This window comes from Diabrotica undecimpunctata, chromosome 8 (assembly GCF_040954645.1).
Source record: "Diabrotica undecimpunctata isolate CICGRU chromosome 8, icDiaUnde3, whole genome shotgun sequence".
Lineage (NCBI taxonomy): Eukaryota > Metazoa > Arthropoda > Insecta > Coleoptera > Chrysomelidae > Diabrotica > Diabrotica undecimpunctata.
In genome coordinates, this window is record NC_092810.1 from 134,727,155 (window position 1) to 134,745,331 (window position 18,177).

The window sequence follows — 18,177 nt, forward strand, 5'->3', positions numbered from 1 at the left end:
GGTTACCTTGGGCACATATTGAGAGGAGCAAAATATGAAATACCACAGTTAATCCTACAAGGGAAGATCGAAGGTAGGAGAGGAGCCGGCTGCAATTATCCTGGTTAAGGAATATTAAAGAATGGACAGGAATACACAATACAGGCGAGCTTTGTCACGCCGCCAAGAACAGAATTCTAGTACTGAGATAGTCGCCTACGCACTTTGGTGTATGGCATGTTAAGAAGAAGAAGAAGAAGAAGAAGAAGATGGTTTCCAGGGCAACAACTAACACCAACCACGGAGGAAGCTACAGCTACCTGGTTTTCTGTTTTGCGAGACATGCCATTATTTTTTACTTTTATTATTCACTCGCAATATCCTTTTCCATTTGTTGAAACGTTTCAACGTTTGGCATTCCTTTCCCCAGGTAGCTGTAGCTTTCTTCGTGGTTGTTGTTAGTTGTTGCCCTGGAAACCATCAGGGTCTTCTAACTATAATGCCACAAATTGGTTGCACTGCTCCTGTAGTGATCCTTTCCCAAGTTAATATGGTCCTTTTCTAACTTGGCTACACCGTACTGAAGACGAACAATAGTCAAAAATACGTATATACGGTTGCCTTCCATCGATATACCATTTTGGTTTTCTGTTTTGCGAGACATGCCATTACTTTTTACTTTTATTATTCACTCGCATTATCCTTTTCCATATATATATATATATATATATATATATATATATATATATATATATATATATATATATATATATAATATATATATATAAGTATACGAGGTATTAGATATTTTATGTATATAGACATTTTTTTAGAATTATTTTTTTCTTTTTTGTTTATTCTCTTATTTAACTCGTTTAAATTAATTAATAAAGATTTTTGAAACGAAGCGCGTACGGTCCTGATTGCTCAAACTACTACACACCTACTACTGTGGCAACATAAGCGGCATCGCTGCGTGCCGTGAGACCAACGCTGCATTCTGACTGTGGCTTCTACTATAGTACTTTATTATTTTCGGAAATATCCCGAAGCCAAGAGAGAAACGACTAGTTCGATCAAGAGTGAAAAAATAACAGATAAGAAGAACAAGGCAGTTACAAACATGCAACAACGAAGAATTAGGTGAACAATGGATTAGTAAAAAAACTTCAGGAGAGAGGAGAAACGCATACACCGAAAAAAGTAATGAGAATCAGAAAGCGATATATTAGAACTGCTTCATATGAATCAAGGAGAAACAAGAAAATTCTATCACCAAATAAACATCAGAACAGGATTCAAGCCAAGAATCAACATCTGAAATAATAAGGGTGGCAACTTGCTTACCAACAAAGAATATATCATGTAAAGACATTTTCGAGAGTTGCTGAAAGGGGAACTTACTAACAACGTATAACTGGAGTACCGAAATAAGGAATTTGAACCTTCATCTATAAAGTAAGTAAAAATATTTATAGCAGCAGAGTTATTTAAACACGGTGGAGAGCAGATCGACAAAGTGATGCAAAAATAGTTTGTAAAATTTGGTCTAAGGAGCAAATGCCTGAGAAATGGAGCTTAAACTTAATATGACCGTTGCATAAAAAGGAGAACGAACTTGAATGCGCAGCCACTGGGAGTAAAAAGACTGGGCCGACCAAAGCTGAGGCGGATAAACAGGATGCTGAAAGGATCGGTGGTGCCAACTGAAAAATCTCAGCAAGGGATAAAGCAGAATGGTGCAGAAAGCTTGAGAAGGTCGAAGCCCGTTAAGGGCTGTAGCACCGTGATGATAGTAATAATGGCTTTTTTAGATTTCTATATTTTTCTACTTTCTTTGTTGTTTAATATAATTTTTTGAGAATTTCCATTGCTCGTTAAAGTTTCAATTTTTGTTTTATCTCTTTTTGTTATTACCAATAAAATAATACAGTATTATAAACAGTATTTTCCTATTGGAAAGAACATTGAACTATGTAGTATCTTAACCGTAACCTTGGTGACTAAGAAAAATCACCACAGAGTTTTCAGATACGGTATTAAATAAAAAATGGTTTAACCAAATGGTAGTTTATAAAAATACGTTATTTATAGATAAGAATAAAATACACCAAAATATTAAATACGCATTTCAGTACGAGATTAATTTCGTTAAAGGCGGTAATATGAACTTAATCAAGTTTATGGCACTGGTTTTTCAAAATCTACGGGGTTGTGAAAAAACGATCACTACTGTAAGTGGTACTCACACACCCCTTTTGCCCTGTAAAGGTGATTTGATTTTTAAAGATGACTTTAATAATCTGGATTTGAAAAAATGGCAACACGAAGTATCGCTTAGTGGAAATGGAGTAAGTACATTACAAACTTATTATTATATTTTCGTACAATAACTAACGAACAGTGGAACAGGAAAACTTATTATCCGTTGTATAATATATCTATTTAGATAACAATGTTTACTTTAATACGTGCTATGATTCCGATACACTGAGGCCAAATTTGTATAGTTTTTATTTAAAAAGATCGTGTAGTTTATCATCGTCATCACTGTCTCAATAACCCTTTTTGGGACTTGGCCTCTTCCAGGATTCTTCTTCATTCAGATGTGTTTCGTGCTTTTTTTCTCCAATTTTTTATTTTTAAGGTTTTTAATTCTTTTCTACTTGTTCTATGTATCTCAGTTTCGGTCTTCCTATTGTTTTTTTTTCACTGGCACAGTTTGTTCATTTTGTTTGGCATTTTGCCTTCTTCCATTCTTTCCACATGTTCCATTTAACGCAGTCGTTATATTTTTAAAGATATTATGATATGCGTATCCTGGTATATTTTGTATGAATTTTTTTAGCGTGTGGTGTAAGCTTTTCATAAATAACCTTGGACATTATTTTGTATGCTGTGTTTAACAGCGTAATTCCACGGTAGTTTCAACTGGTTTCCGTTTTTATGCAATGGTACTATAATACCTCTATTCCACTTTCCACTCCACTGGTAACTGCTTATTCAACCGTATATCTATTATTAGCTCATGTATTGTTTTTAGTAATCCGTCTCCTCCTTCCTTCAGTAGCTCTGATGCTATTTGATCCATTCCCGAGGATTTATTATTCTTTAATTTGTCTACTGCTACTCTTGGCTACTGCTGGTGTATTGATGGTATATCAGGGTTCGCCACCCTTCTATCTACCTCCTTAAAATGTTCAGTGCATCTTCTTAGTATTTCTTACTGTTCTGTCAATATACTACCTTCCTTATCTATAGTAGTTCTTTAAGGTTCTTTGTTGATATTTTCTCCCATCTTTCTTCGGTGGATTTTCTGTGCCTCTGTTTCATCAGTAATTATGCTCTGTTTTTATAATCTAACATTTATCGTCAAGCCAGTCATTCGTTCTTCTTTGTTTAATTAATTAATTGTATAGCTAAGCTTCAATATATACAGTACGTTAAGTTTTAAATTAGATATACACCCTATAAACGGCAACACTGCGCGCCGTCGACTTTCCACGAACCTCTGTTGACCCGTCGCCAATATTTTGTCATTATACCGTGGTTGTTTAAAGCAATAAGAGCGTAGATTTTTAATTTATTTTTCTAAACATGTCTGTTTATACGCCCGCAGAAAAGGTTCAAATAAAAAAATGGTTTTATGGTGGTAATTCGGAACAACAGTGTGTAGATTTATTTTCTGTGTTTTTTAAGGGGAGACCAATTCGTTGCGTGCAGTCAACTCATAACATTGTTAAAAATTTTGAGAGTTGTTATTGCCTCAACAATTGCAGAAAATGTCAAGAAGTGTCACCAGAAAAATTTGAGGAAAGAGAATACAAGAATTTTAAATATTCGAAAACTACTACTTTAGAAGAATGGAGTTTTGAGAAACTCTAATAACGAAAGCTAATGACAAAGCAAATTTTATTAAAAACATTTTATTCACTGATGAATTTTCTGTTTAGTTAGTAGGTAGACACAATCTTTTCATTACGAGGTATTGGGCGGGGGAAAACCAGCACAGATGTATTATTTACCGACTGAACGTCCTCAAAAAGTTAACATCTGGACTGGCATTTTAGGAGACCACATAATAGGTCCATTTTTTATTGAGGGCAACTTGAATAGTAGAGTATACCTCGATTTGTTATAGAATCATGTTCTACCCGCTATTCTCAATCTTCCTTATGTAAATCTGGAGAATGTTTGATTTCGTCAAGACGGCTGTTCAGCTCACAACGCTGGAATAATTAGGAAGCACTTAAACAATGCTTTCCCGAATCGAGTTATCAGTGGAACATGCGATATTAAGTGTCCTGCGCGATCTCCAGATATTACACCTATAGACTTCTTTTTTGAGGACATTTAAAAAGCATCATCTACGATCATCCTGAGGCTAGAGCCCAAAATTTGGATGAATTAAACAACCGAATAAGAGAAGTTGTCAATTCTGTTACAGCAGAAACTCTTTCATCTGTCCGCAGAAGTTTTTATGACAGATTGTGATACTATTCAACCGTAGAAGGTCAAATATTTGAATAATTTCCATAGGACATAAATAATTATTTCTTATTTTATTAGGAATTATTTTTTATTTTCAATAAGAGTATATTTTTATTTTATCTGTTAAAAGAAATGCACTTTTATTTTTAATTTAACCAGAAAAAATTGTTCACAATATTAAAAATCGATACAAATGCACCGCCTTATAAAGGTCAGTGTATTTTTATCGAGTCTATGTTATAAGAAATGAACCGGGTAGACGTATGAAAACAAAAATCGACGGACGGTTTTCCAAAGATAGGGGTACACAAGAACACTGTTTGAATATAATACAAATGATCGAAAAGTCGAGAGAAGACGGTAAAAGTGTTTGACACACTTTTAAATGAATTCCACCCAGATGGGAAAAAATAATCTTAAGCAATGACGGAAAAATAAACAATCTACGCTTTGCCGATGATACAGACCTACTTATCAACAGCCGAGAAGACCTAATTGATCTTATATTTCTAGTTGAAAATGAGAGTAACAGATTTGGTCCAGAGTTAAATATATCAAAAACAAAATCATGATGGTGGATAGGCAACACAACAATCATCATTGATCACAAGAACAGGAGGACATAAAACTGTAGTAAACTGTAGATATAATGTCTGAATAAAAGGTTATTCCTAGCATCGTCCAATTGCTTCTAGTAAGCTTGAATTCGCAGTTCACCTAATTCTCCACAGAATAGAGAAGTCTGCTGACTTCTTGTTGCTTTATATAGAAGTCGCTACTAGCGTACATAGGCATGTTATCTTACTATAACGGTCATATAGATAAGCAGCATTTTATTTCAATTCGAGTTACCTACCACAAGGCTTCCTCACGAGAGGTGAAACCTCGAAATACGTGTAGGAGAATGGTCGAGCACTTATTTAAAAAAATGCAATCATCTACTTCTATTGAAATATATTTATGTAGGTATAGGTGATTAACTTGTAGATATATAATTTGCTTTTAATACATAACTGTTACTTACTTTATTTCCAATTTCAGGAATTTATGTCAAGGTTTTGCGGTTAACCGAAACCAAAAATCCTAGAATTTGTACTGAATTTCCGATCGTCAATCTAGAGATTAGGTTCAAAAATCAACACATTACTCAATTTCCTTCAATAAATTACATCATTTACCACACACTGTCTTAAACTAAAAATATTTATATAGTTTTTCAAATATGGTAAATTTTATTAAACGTACTAATAATTGTATAGAAATCAAAGGGTTTGAAGCTAAAGTGATTGTTTTCTTTAGTGCTCCTTTTTCTTGTGGAGGTTAGACTATGTTAGTTACACTTTTCGATGTAGTTCTTACTAGGATCATATCGATACGATTGGTCTTCAGAATCATGTTGTATCTAATTGCTTCCCAAGGCGATTTTCTTATTTTTCGATTTATTTACTTCTCCTCGTCCTTGTTCTCTGAATCCATATACGTTTATTACATTTTCTACTCTATTGATCACATTATTTTATATAGGAAGTAAGGCTATTTTTTGTATTAACAATGATTTCATTGATTTATTTCACATTTCTCTTGCGTATGTTGAGATTCGGTATTTATTGTTTGTATGTAAACAATTCTTTTGTAATCGTTTATTGTACTTTTTTTATTCCATGTGGTTTAATAATGCAGTTTTTATTTTTATATTTTTAAGTAGGTATGTACATTAACTAGAAAGAAAAAGAATACATGAAAAAAGATACAAATGGACATCTGAAGAAATCAAAAATAGTGAATTTAATAAAAATATAGCGCATGCATTAAATCAAGTTAGCATGCAGCAGATAAACTCCAATGATATTGATGATTTGAATAACCTTATTACCGAAACAGTGAATAAAAGCCTTCTGCAACTGAAAAAACCAAAAACAACATACAATGAATTAGACAAAGAAATATTACAACAAATAAAAAGAAGGAAGATCTTAAATAAATCTAACAAAAGGGGAACCGACGAATATAGAGAACTTAATAGGCAGATTAGAAAAGGAATCAGACAACAAAAAAGAAAAGAAAACGAAAACTTAATAACAACAACTATTGAAAAAAATAAGAGTATGAAATGCCTCAGACCGACACTAGGACGACGTCAGATGATATCATTAATGGGAAAAGACGAAAATGAAATCACAACTAGAGAAAACATACTGACACGAATAGAAGAATTTTACACAGAACTTTACAGAACACATCAACAAGATGATGAGATGAGACCAGCACGGAAATTAATAAAAAATGTTGGATCAGAAATAATGCCAAAAGTAACAATTTCAGAGGTAACTACAGCATTGGAAAATATGAAGAGAAATAAAGCTGCAGGAGAAGATAATATTACCACAGATATGATATTAGAAGGAGGTAAGGAACTAATTGCAATTGTAACTAAGCTTGTGGACAGTTGTTTACATCAGGGCAAAGTCCCTAAGAGCTGAAACAACTCTAAAGTAATCTTATTACACAAGAAAGGTGATAGTCGAAAATTGGAAAACTACAGACCCATCAGCCTACTGTCACACCTGTTTAAAATACTCACCAAAGTCATAACTACTCGACTAACAAGGAAATTAGACGAATACCAACCATATGAACAGGCAGGTTTTAGAAAAGGCTAAGGATCCAAAATTGTAGAATAGACAGCAGATATATTAACTTAATAAAAGAAACTATGAACCAAGCTACAGCTACATACTACCTAAATGAAAATGAACACACGAACCCTGTACCATTAAACAGGGGAGTCAAACAGGGAGATACTTTATCACCCAAACTGTTCACCTTAGTTTTGGAGGACGTTTTTAAAAACCTAAATTGGAAATATAAGGGAATAAACATCAATGGCCGCTACCTCAGTAATCTACGATTTGCAGATGACATAATCCTGATAGCTACTGACCTACAAGAAATGCAAACCATGCTTTTAGAACTACATACCGAATCTTCTAAAATAGGACTGAAAATGAATTTAAACAAAACAAAAGTCATGCACTGCGAAGACACCGTGACAATAATAAACGATAAAGTTATAGAAAAAGTTGAAGAATATATATACTTAGGACAAAAAATAATACTAAATAGGGAAATTCAAACTGAAGTAATAAAAAGAAGAAGAAAGTTAGCTTGGGAAGCATTCGGTAAACTGAACTATATACTCAGAAATCAACAAATTCAATTACATCTTAGAACTAAAATTTTTGATGCATGCATTATTCCGATATTAACTTATGCGGCACAAACATGGACAATCACAAAAAAGAATATGAATATACTTAGAGTCACTCAACACGCGATGGAAAGAGCAATGCTAGGTATATCACTTAAGGACAATAAAACAAACACATGGATAAGACAGAAAACCAAAGTCACCGATGTGGTGCAAAAATCATTAAAGTTGAAATGGGAATACGCTGGACATGTAGCTAGGAGCGATCTAAACAAATGGCACAGATCAATTTTAACCTGGAGACCACACCAACACAAAAGACCCAGAGGCAGACCTCCTATGAGATGGACAGATGATCTGAAAAGGACTGCCGGGAAAAATTGGCTACAAGTAGCGTACAATAAAAAACAATGGAAAGGAAGACTTGAAGAGGCTTATGTTCAGATGTGGACGTGAATGGCTAGACGAAGAAGAAGAAGAAGATGTACATTATAAAACTGGCTTTACTTGGCTTGGCACCATGCTTAACATGATTGCAACTAATGAAAAATCAGTACTAAAGCAAGCATATATATGTTTGAAAATTTTGTAAATATATCGTTATCAACATTTAAATCCACAAGGAAAACTTAATTTGCTGTAGTAGCTGTATACGATACGATCACTAATTTTTAAAAGAACCCTTTCGGGCTAAACCGCAGAACTTTTTCGGAATAAATATTCCATCATCAGTGCTGCTACTAAGGTATACATGTTTAAAGCGACTAAATACATGAATGAAAATTCTTTAAATGTTATTTAGTTGGTATTAGATCACACGGTTGCTGTATATTTACTGAAATTTGATTTTTAGAATTGGGAATTTCAATGGTACACAAATAACCGAAGTAATAGTTATGTTGAAAATGGTATTTTGCACATTCGACCAACCTTCGTAGCTGATGATTATGGTAACGAATTTCTCTACTCTGGAACAATCGATGTGAATGGCGGTTCTCCTGCTGATGAGTAAGAGTTTTTATTGTTTTATCGATAGTATATTTTTTATGAAATAAGGTTCAAGGTTATATTGAGCAAAGAGTATATATTAAAATGATCAGCAGTTTAACTTAATACTAAATACTATATATTAAAATGATCAGCAGTTTAACTTAATACTAAATACATAGAAGCCATAACAAATAACAGAAATGAAGAGAAGAACATCATAAATCAGAATGTGCTCCTAAACGTTAGATTTAGATCTAATAGATCTAATAAAGATCTAATAAATCGTAGTTTAATTCAACTTATAGTGGGTGATTCATTTATAGGTACTTTTTCTTTTCTCTACAACTAACTTTTCTTTACAATTACTTCTTAGAGATAAAGATTAAAAGAGATAAATAGAGATAAATATTTTTTTAAATATTGGCCGTGACTGTGGTTAAGATGATCCGTTCGGAATTTCCAATTCTTGATTACGCATTCGAACATTTCGATTAGTATTTGGCCAATGACTTAAGTAATATTGGCCTCCAACGTCTCAATCGTAGCCGGTTTATTTATGTAGACTTTGGACTTTCCGTAGCCCCTAGACTAAAGTTTAGAAGTACTATGCCACATTATCTAGGCAACTCTTAAAACTATTCGGGTTGCTTATCACCCCAAATGCGGGCATTTTGTTTTCCAAATGGGCCTCATAGGAAAACAAAATTTTTTTCGAGAACAGTTGATCTTCCGCTAGCTTATCAAGAGCCCATCGAATAAAACGATGACGACTTGGAAGGTCGATCGGTTTCAGATCTTGCACTAATTGATTTTGTTTGCTTTTAAACCAAGATCCGCACGTAAAATACATCAAGTTGTTGCATACGACAAGCCAAGCTGTTGAGAATGGCAAAGAATCGATTCTTCATTATTTTCGCGAACACTCTTTGATACCGCCGCTATATTTTATCCAGTACGTACTTAATGTGGTCTATTTGATCACGTATATTATGTCCAATAATAAAAACTAAGTTTTAAACTTACTGAGGATATAGTGAAGTGTGCGTTAGATATGCCGATTGTATGGACCAAAAGTTGCTCTAAGCCCACCAAACACATTACATGTGGAACGCCCATTTTCGTAATACAGGTAAATAATTTCTAGACGCTGTGACAGGCTAAGTCTTTCAATGATGATATGTCAAACAATACTGAACAAAAACGCAAAGTCAAGTGACACGATTCGTGCATGACCCTCCGTTAAATCCCCACCAAAAAAGTACCTCTAAATTAATCATTTGCTACATATTGTATAAGTAAGAAATAGAGTAAAACTCATGTTTTGATAGCTTTGCTTTAAAATATAGTGCGGCGGCTGGTTGTATATACCGTTAGGTTAGGTATTTACCGTTAAAGTAGGACATATCGTATGTGCTAAAATTAATTTTGACTATTTTTTCTTCAACTTTGATCACTGGCGATTCTTTTCTGCCAGTCTTCTTTGGTAATATTAGGGGGATTCCAGAACAACGGATATTTTATATAAATAGGGGACTTTTTAATTTGAAAGTTAGTCTGAAAATAATATCACGTCGAGTTTTGAAATGTAACGCGCGTATTGTAATAAATGTAAATAAATTATATAATTATAGTGTGAAATAAATTAGTTATTTTGTACAAATAAAGACTTTAAATAAACTAAGTGTTAGAATATTTTTATAATAAATAAAGTTAATAAATAAGACTATTAAACTCAGTTCACTATTCTACGTGCATACTCAACATTAGTCACCCAGTCTACTCGTGAAATTTTTAAGATGCGCCAATAACAGCACAACTCAGAGGCTTTGAGTTTTTTTAAGAAACTTCAGAAAGCATGCCTTTACTTTGTACAATATTTTTTATTCTTTTATATCTGTTAGTGTTTTCTGTATTTTCTATTATTATATTTTTAAGTAATCTTATCTATCTCTTTCATATTATGCTCGATCTACCCCTTGGTCTTTTACCTAGTGATATTCAATCTATTATTTATTATCACTCTTATGAGATGTGTCTCCTTTTCCTTAAATGTTCCCATATCATCTTTTATTACTTTGACTACGTTTTCATTCTTCATTTGGTCTTCCATTTCATGGTTCATTCTATGGCCTTGTCCTGTCTTAGCTTGATATCTTTGATAATATATGAAACCATCAAAATTGCAGGATAATCTGGAAATAAGTAAGTAGTTGAGGAAGGGATTAGAAATAAGTATTCCTTATTTGCTCATTGTAGTATCTCAATATAGTCGAAAGTTTCTTCAAAAATTACAGATTTGAACAGATGAAAGGCTATTCATAATTAAATCCCAGAGTTATAAAAGGTCGTCAACAGTAACATACTAATGTGAAGTATGGGTATTCAAAAAATCTGAAATAAATTTGTTGAAACGAATTGAATAGTAATTTTGTAACTTGTAAGATTGTCTAACAATAAAACACTGAAAACTTATGTTTTAACACTTTCACAAAAAGAACGAGTTGACAGATTGAAAATCCCTTTATTCAGTCATGAAACAATAGTATACAGATGAACTGTATAAAGTTTCAGCAAAATCGGTCAATTTGTTCTTGAGAAATCATGCCTACCGCATGGAAAAACGAAGTTTTAAAACTGACTACGATCTGCATACGTACCGACCGCTCGCTATTTAAATCTCTATAACTCCGGTAATATTGCTTAAATTTACTTGAAATTTGGTGTAAATACTCTTGAATAGGTACGTGTATAGGTACTATACTTTCATGGAATAAAAAAAATTAGATTTGTTGAAAATACAAGACCTATGTATCCCCTTAATGTAAAATATGAAGTGGTCAAGTTGCTTGTTAGTTCCTGTAAAACATACTGGTATATTGCCCAAGTATTTCCTCCGATATAAAAACTGTTTCAATACGGGATGTTTTAAAATCTTTGTTTCTGGGCGATCTATAAAAATATCTGATAGCAATGGGCTTAGAGAACTAACTACCCATGATAAATCCTACATGTGCCGAAACAGGTGTAGTGATAATGCATTATAATACATTTTGTGAAAGTGAAACAAAAATTTGCAGGGTTTAATTGTTAGATAAAATCAGCGGTGCTCAAAAGGTCGATCGCGATCGACCGGTCGATCGCCAAAGTTTTTGAAGTCGATCGCGATTCACGGAAAAAATACGGGGACTATCCTGACTCACCATACGTGCATGATCGAAATAATTATGATGCTATGTACTTTTCTTTGCAATATGACCAGTCAACCGATATGACTGATACCGCCCAGTTGTGTATTTTCATTCAGATAGTATTTTCTGATATGTTGGCTAAAGAAGAATTGTTAACAATGCTGCATCTGAAAGAAAAAACTTGCGGAGAAGATATATACAACGTTTTAATAAATTTTGTAAAACAATACGAGCTACCGATTTACAAACTCGTGTGTAGTACAACAGATGGTGCACCATCCATGACTGACTTTAACAATGGATTTGTTGCATTATGTCGAGCTAACGATAACTTTTCATCGTTTTTTTTATTTCATTGCATCATTTACCAGCAAGTTTTGTGTTTCAAAATTTTAAATATGGACGACATGAAGATGACAACAAATATTGTGAATTCAATCAGAGCGCGAATGTTGCAACGACGTCTTTTTAAAGCGCAATTTGAAACTAGTGACTCCGCGGAACACACTGATTTACTTCTGCATACAGATGTGAGGTGGTTGAGCCTTGGAAAATTTTTAGATAGGTTCTAGGAGCGACTTCCCTAAATAATTTCTTTTTTAGAAGAACGAGGGGACGACACTCATCTACTTCAAAACGAAAAATGGCTCAGTGATCTGGCTTTCCTAATAGATTTAACAAATCATTTGAACTTCCTTAATTTTGAACTACAAGGTAAAAATAAAACAATTATCGATATGATGAGCGCAATACATTATTTTGTCAACAAATTGAAATTATTGATTAAGCAAATTAGCAGAAAGGATTTAAACAACTTTCCATCGTTGAAAAAAAGGGTAGCCGCTCATTTGAATTATGTTTATTACGAGACGGAGCTGCAAGCACTTCATAGTGAGTTTGAAAGACGCTTCGCTGATTTTAAAAACTGACAGATATTGTAGCATTCATGTCTAATCCATTTTATTGTGTGAAGACGTGGAAAAAATAGCCACTGAAATATCCGTTACGTTCAATATGGAGATTATTTCCGTCCTTAAATACACCTTAAATCCAGAACGACCGATACGAAATTTTGGTCTTTCATATCGTCTGAGAAATATCCGTCTTTGAGACAAGTAGCTCTGCAGCTCGCAGTGTTTTTTAAATCAACATACTTGTGTGAATCTGCATTTTCCCAAATGAAGATAGTGAAATCAAAATATCGTAATCGGCTAACTGACGAACATCTCTCTTCATGCCTGCGTTTGGCCCTCGGTAATTACGTACCATCATATGAAATACTTGTGGATGATATACAGTGCCATGCATCAACATCCAAATAAAATTAATATAAAAACCATGACTTTAATTACAACTCTCTGTAGTTACAACTTTTTATCAACTAGAAATGTGCAATAAAGTTTTTTATTTTTAAAATTGTTTTTTTTTTACTATGCTTTGTTTTTAAATCAGGAGCAGTAAACTAAAGAGACAGATTCACACCCAAGAAAGTCACAGTAAAGTTACCAAATACACCTTCTTTTTTGGTTGATCATATCGGCCTTCGACGATAATCCAAAAATATTATATTATATTAATACGTAGCTAAAGAGTTGTAAACACAACTCTCTTTTATATAAAAGCAGACTAAAAATCTAAAAATTAAAAGAATAACACAGAAAACACAAAAAATCGCCGATATAACTTAGTTAACCTATGAAATGCCATTAGTGTCAAAATTTCATAACAGTGGAGTAAACTTTTTTACTTACAGGTTGGACCAATTACAAACAAACATTACGGCGCGGTAAATTTGAATTACTCCTCCTGGTTTAAAAACAGGGTATAGCAGTCTATCTCCGGAAGCTTGCAGTTTATGTGGTAGATCTCATGCAGCATAAGTTTGAGCACCACTGGATAAAATGAACTTACATCAAGTAGCGGTCGTATCCATCACTTATAAAATTGTATTTTATCTTGAAATTTATGTATTTAGTAACGAATACTGAAATTTACGTCATTTTTAACTTGTACTAACTCTATATAAATATCTGTTAAGTAATCCTCACACAGGTTGTTATCCATGCGAGGTGTAAGAGAAGCAAAATCGTTAATCGTACGACGTCAGTTTGCTATGACATTAATAAAAGAACGAGGATCAGAGCGTACCAACCACCATGGATGAGAAGCGTAGAAGATTCGTAATTAGCCAATGCACTGTACTTCTCAATCATAACGATTATGCTTCTCTGACACTATTTTTACCTCTCCTATCGATAACCACCCTTGTGTGGACTGCCTTAAGTTTGGATAGACGTGCTGTAATTACTTTACACAAAAAATGTTAATTATTTTATATTTTTACTTTAGGTGTACAAATCCACAATTTTATGGTTGTTCTCGAACTGGAAGTGCGTCAAATATAGTTAATCCCGTTAAGAGTGCTCGTATAAGATCTCTTAATTCCTTCTCGTTTAAATATGGCAAAGTTGAAGTTAGAGCAAAAGTTCCAGCTGGTGATTGGTTATGGCCCGGTAAGTTTTAATATTTTTTTACTATATTTTATATCTTTTAAGTTTTAAGTGATTTATGTTTTAAAATGGTATTTATACTTCTTCTTCTTCTTAGCTTCCACATACTTCCAGCTATTTTTTTATTGTCATCTACCCATCTTATCTGTGGTCTTCCTCTTGGTCATCTACCGTTGTAAGGTGTTCAATGTTGTATTGTGCATACATTGTTTGTCTAGCAGTGTGGCCTGCGACGCTCTATTTAGCATAGCTTATAGTATGGAATCTTTTCTCGTAGTCCAAGAAGATCGGTGTCAATAGTTTGTTGTATTCTGCAAACTTCTTTATCAGTTTTTAATCACTAGTAAATGGTCGTTAGCGCTGCATCCCGATCTAAATTCAGCTTGTTCTCTGGGCTGATAGAAATCTAACTGAGCCTCCAGTGTATTTTTCATATATATTTTTTTAAGTGTATATAAATGTGATAGCAAACCGATAGGATGGTAGTTTTTCAGATCTGTATGTCTCATTTTGTTTCTGGATGATTTTATTTCTACTTAGTTTGATCGTCACGATCACTACTCCATCATCGCCAATGGATTTGTTATTTTTCATTTCTGAATGTGTCGTTTTGATATCGTATTGTGTTATTTCTGGTATTTCTGCTCTGCTCATCCCTGGTTTGTGACTTTGGGCAGGAGCTTGGTCTTCCGTTGGTCCTTCCATACATTTTGCGACAAATTGTTGTCTTCGGTGTAATTAATAAACGTATGAAAAGGTGTTAGCATCTTGGTGCAAGTTTCCATGTTTATTAATTTTTCTAACTATTGCGCAATATGTTGCAATATTGCGTAGTTAGCCGGTACGCTCTTATTGTGGCATTGTCTTAAAGAAGACAATGCCTTTATGGTTTATTTACTTGGTGGAAATAAAACACAGGTTTTCTAAGAAGAAAAAAACTCAGCTTCAGAGTCTTAGAAAATTTGCAGAGCTCTTCGAGCGAAGTGCTCTAGGGAGCTACCCTAGACGGGTAAAACCACACTATACACTGACTTGAGATCCGAAAATGTCCCATATTTAAAGATAAATTAACTTTTATATGAAACTTTTTCATTTCTCAACCAATTAAGTTTAATTATAAGTTCCAGAAGGAAGGGCGATGCACATCGAGGTGCGTGATTGGTGGCACCTGATGACAAAATAGTGCAGTCATTGAAGCATTATTGCTTCGAATTTTTTACTGTGAACCGAATTGCATACAATTTTGGAATTTAGCTCATCTTACCCTTAACTTCAAAGGTGAAAATGATTTGAACTCCCCAACCACCCTGGGGGTGGTTGCCACCCCTTCTCGGGGGTGAATTTTTTTTTTCAGAATAACCTCGGATATCGATACGCCTAATTTTAAGCAAAAAATCATCTATTAAGTTTTTCGAAAAATCCAATACTTTTCAAGTTATTGGCAATTGAAAATTCGCAATTTTTTCACGTTGTTAAAAGGATTCTCTCGAAGGAATAGGATATGTTATCTCTCTTGTATTGTTTTCTTTTCTGTCTTTTCGGATTAATCGGTGAATATATTTATTTATGTTCTTCATTGTTGTGAAGTAGTTGAAGTCGTATTATTTGGTCAACTGTCTTCCTTTACTTAGAAGCTCTTGGAATTTGGCTTAGTTTTTCTTTCTGGGTCACTACTCTCGGGGAAGACTCCTTTTTTGTATATTTTAGTACCTTTATTATGCTATTATTTACTTGTTTAGTATCTTCTATTTGTCTTTTTATCAAAAAGACTTAATCATGGATAAATTTGCTGGTCTAAGAAGTTGAGTGTTCTTTTCCATTTCTTATTTATTTCGCCATATTCAATTTTGTCCATTGTTACTTCTGGAGTTTGGAGCCCATTTACACATAAAAGTCGCCCATACTTATTGTGTAATATGTTGGTATGCCATATAATGTTGTTTAATGCATAAAAATTATCAATCTTACTTCACCATTCGAAGTGTCTTCTTCTCCTCTAAAATGAATTAGGTGTTCTGATTTAAGAGTAATTTGAGCTTCTCCTCTTCGCCTTATTTAAATAAGATCCATGATGTTCCATTTTATTGTTTTCAGCTCTTCCTCCAGTTATATCACCTTCTGGTCCGTTATATGAGTTCTGACATTGTGTCAAGTAATTTGTATTAAGTAATTTGAAGCCGCCAAAGACTGGGTCGTTTTTTTAGCGATTTTAATAAATAAATAAATTCGGAATTTTAGCATTAAAACGGCGAGTTGGTTTGGATGTGAAGGGAGGAGATTCCATCATATGGAATCGATGATTCGATGATTCTATCATCGTAGCGGGATAGCACCCGCTACCCGATAAGAACAATATATGGGGGCATAAAGCACAATGGATTATGGAGGAAACGCTTTAAATTTGATTTATACCACTTATGCAGGGAGCCAAATAATATCTGATGTTTTTCTATTTACTTGATTTGTTCCATATTCATAATTTTATTTAAAAAACTCGTTAGCTAACTTTTCCTATTTTATTACATTGCGCGTTGTCAGTATTTTCTAGTCCAACTAGGTGACCATCGTAAATTTTATGCTGTGCTTGTGCATCGTCATTGTTTATAATTAATTTAAAAAAGTGTTTTCACACATATGAAATAATTTTAAATATTTTTTTTTTTTTTTAGCTATTTGGTTACTACCAAGATATAACCAATATTCTGGTTGGCCTGCTTCTGGGGAAATAGACATTATGGAGAGTAGGGGCAACAGGCAACTTACCAATGCTGCCGGATTAAACATCGGCGTTCAACAAGTAGGAAGCACCCTTCATTGGGGACCAAATCCTAATTACAATCAATATTCACGAACACATTTTGAAAAAAATTTGGAAACTGGCTATGACCAAGCTTTCCATAACTACCAGGTAGAATGGACTCCAGACTACATTAAATTTGCAATTGACGATCAGGAGATTGGAAGAGTAACGCCTCCGGCAGGAGGATTTTGGGAGTTGGGTCAATTATCATCATCAGGCTTAGACAACCCTTGGAAACGAGATTCAAAGATGGCTCCTTTTGACCAAGAATTCTACATAATTATTAACTTAGCTGTAGGCGGTGTGAACTATTTTCCAGATAACGCTAACAATCGTCCAGGTGGTAAGCCTTGGTCCAACACATCACCTAATGCTGCCACTAACTTTTGGGAAGGTAGAGAACAGTGGCTTCCTACCTGGAATATTGGAACTGAAGATTCACATTTACAAGTTGATTATGTTAAAGTGTGGGCTATATAATATGATTATTTAATATTAAAAATAAATTTCAAAATATTGTTTTACACCTATTTTAATTCTGGATAATTAGTAACTCCAACTCCATGCTATAAGTAGTAAAATTTAGCCTTTACTGCAAATCTATGTGATTCTTCGATTATCTTTTTGTATCTGGTTTATATGATTTTGTCTATTTTATATAGATTTAAAGACAATGTTTATAAGTTTGAACGAAAATTTTTCATGGCAGCTCATTTATTTTTAACAATTTTTAAATAAATTTAAAGTATTCGATGGACGGTAACTGTATCCTGAAAAAAAAACAGATTCCGTGTATTATAACGGAAATGTAACGTGCATCAAAAGTCAACATATAGATGGAGTGGGGTTGATTGTAAACCAGAGAACTAAATCCATTATTAATCTTAAATCCTATAGCCAAAGAATATGCTACTTAAGCTTAAAAGCGAAATTCTTTAATTATTTTTCATTAATGTTTATACTTTGACTGTTTATAAACCAGAAGACGAAAAAGACCAGTTCTTCGAAGAC

The 18,177-nt window shown here is 33.6% G+C and overlaps 1 protein-coding gene across 1 annotated transcript in view; it reads left to right on the plus strand.

Moving 5' to 3' along the window:
- Positions 1-17,690, plus strand: part of LOC140449132 (uncharacterized) — a 61,642-nt gene extending 43,952 nt beyond the window's left edge. The window contains exons 5-8 of the mRNA XM_072542278.1: positions 1,988-2,330; positions 8,532-8,686; positions 14,206-14,369; positions 17,036-17,690. Coding sequence (XP_072398379.1) covers positions 1,988-2,330; positions 8,532-8,686; positions 14,206-14,369; positions 17,036-17,646 — 1,273 coding nt within the window. The 3' untranslated portion in view covers positions 17,647-17,690. The remainder of the gene's footprint in view (positions 1-1,987; positions 2,331-8,531; positions 8,687-14,205; positions 14,370-17,035) is intronic.
- Positions 17,691-18,177: the final 487 nt, after the last annotated feature.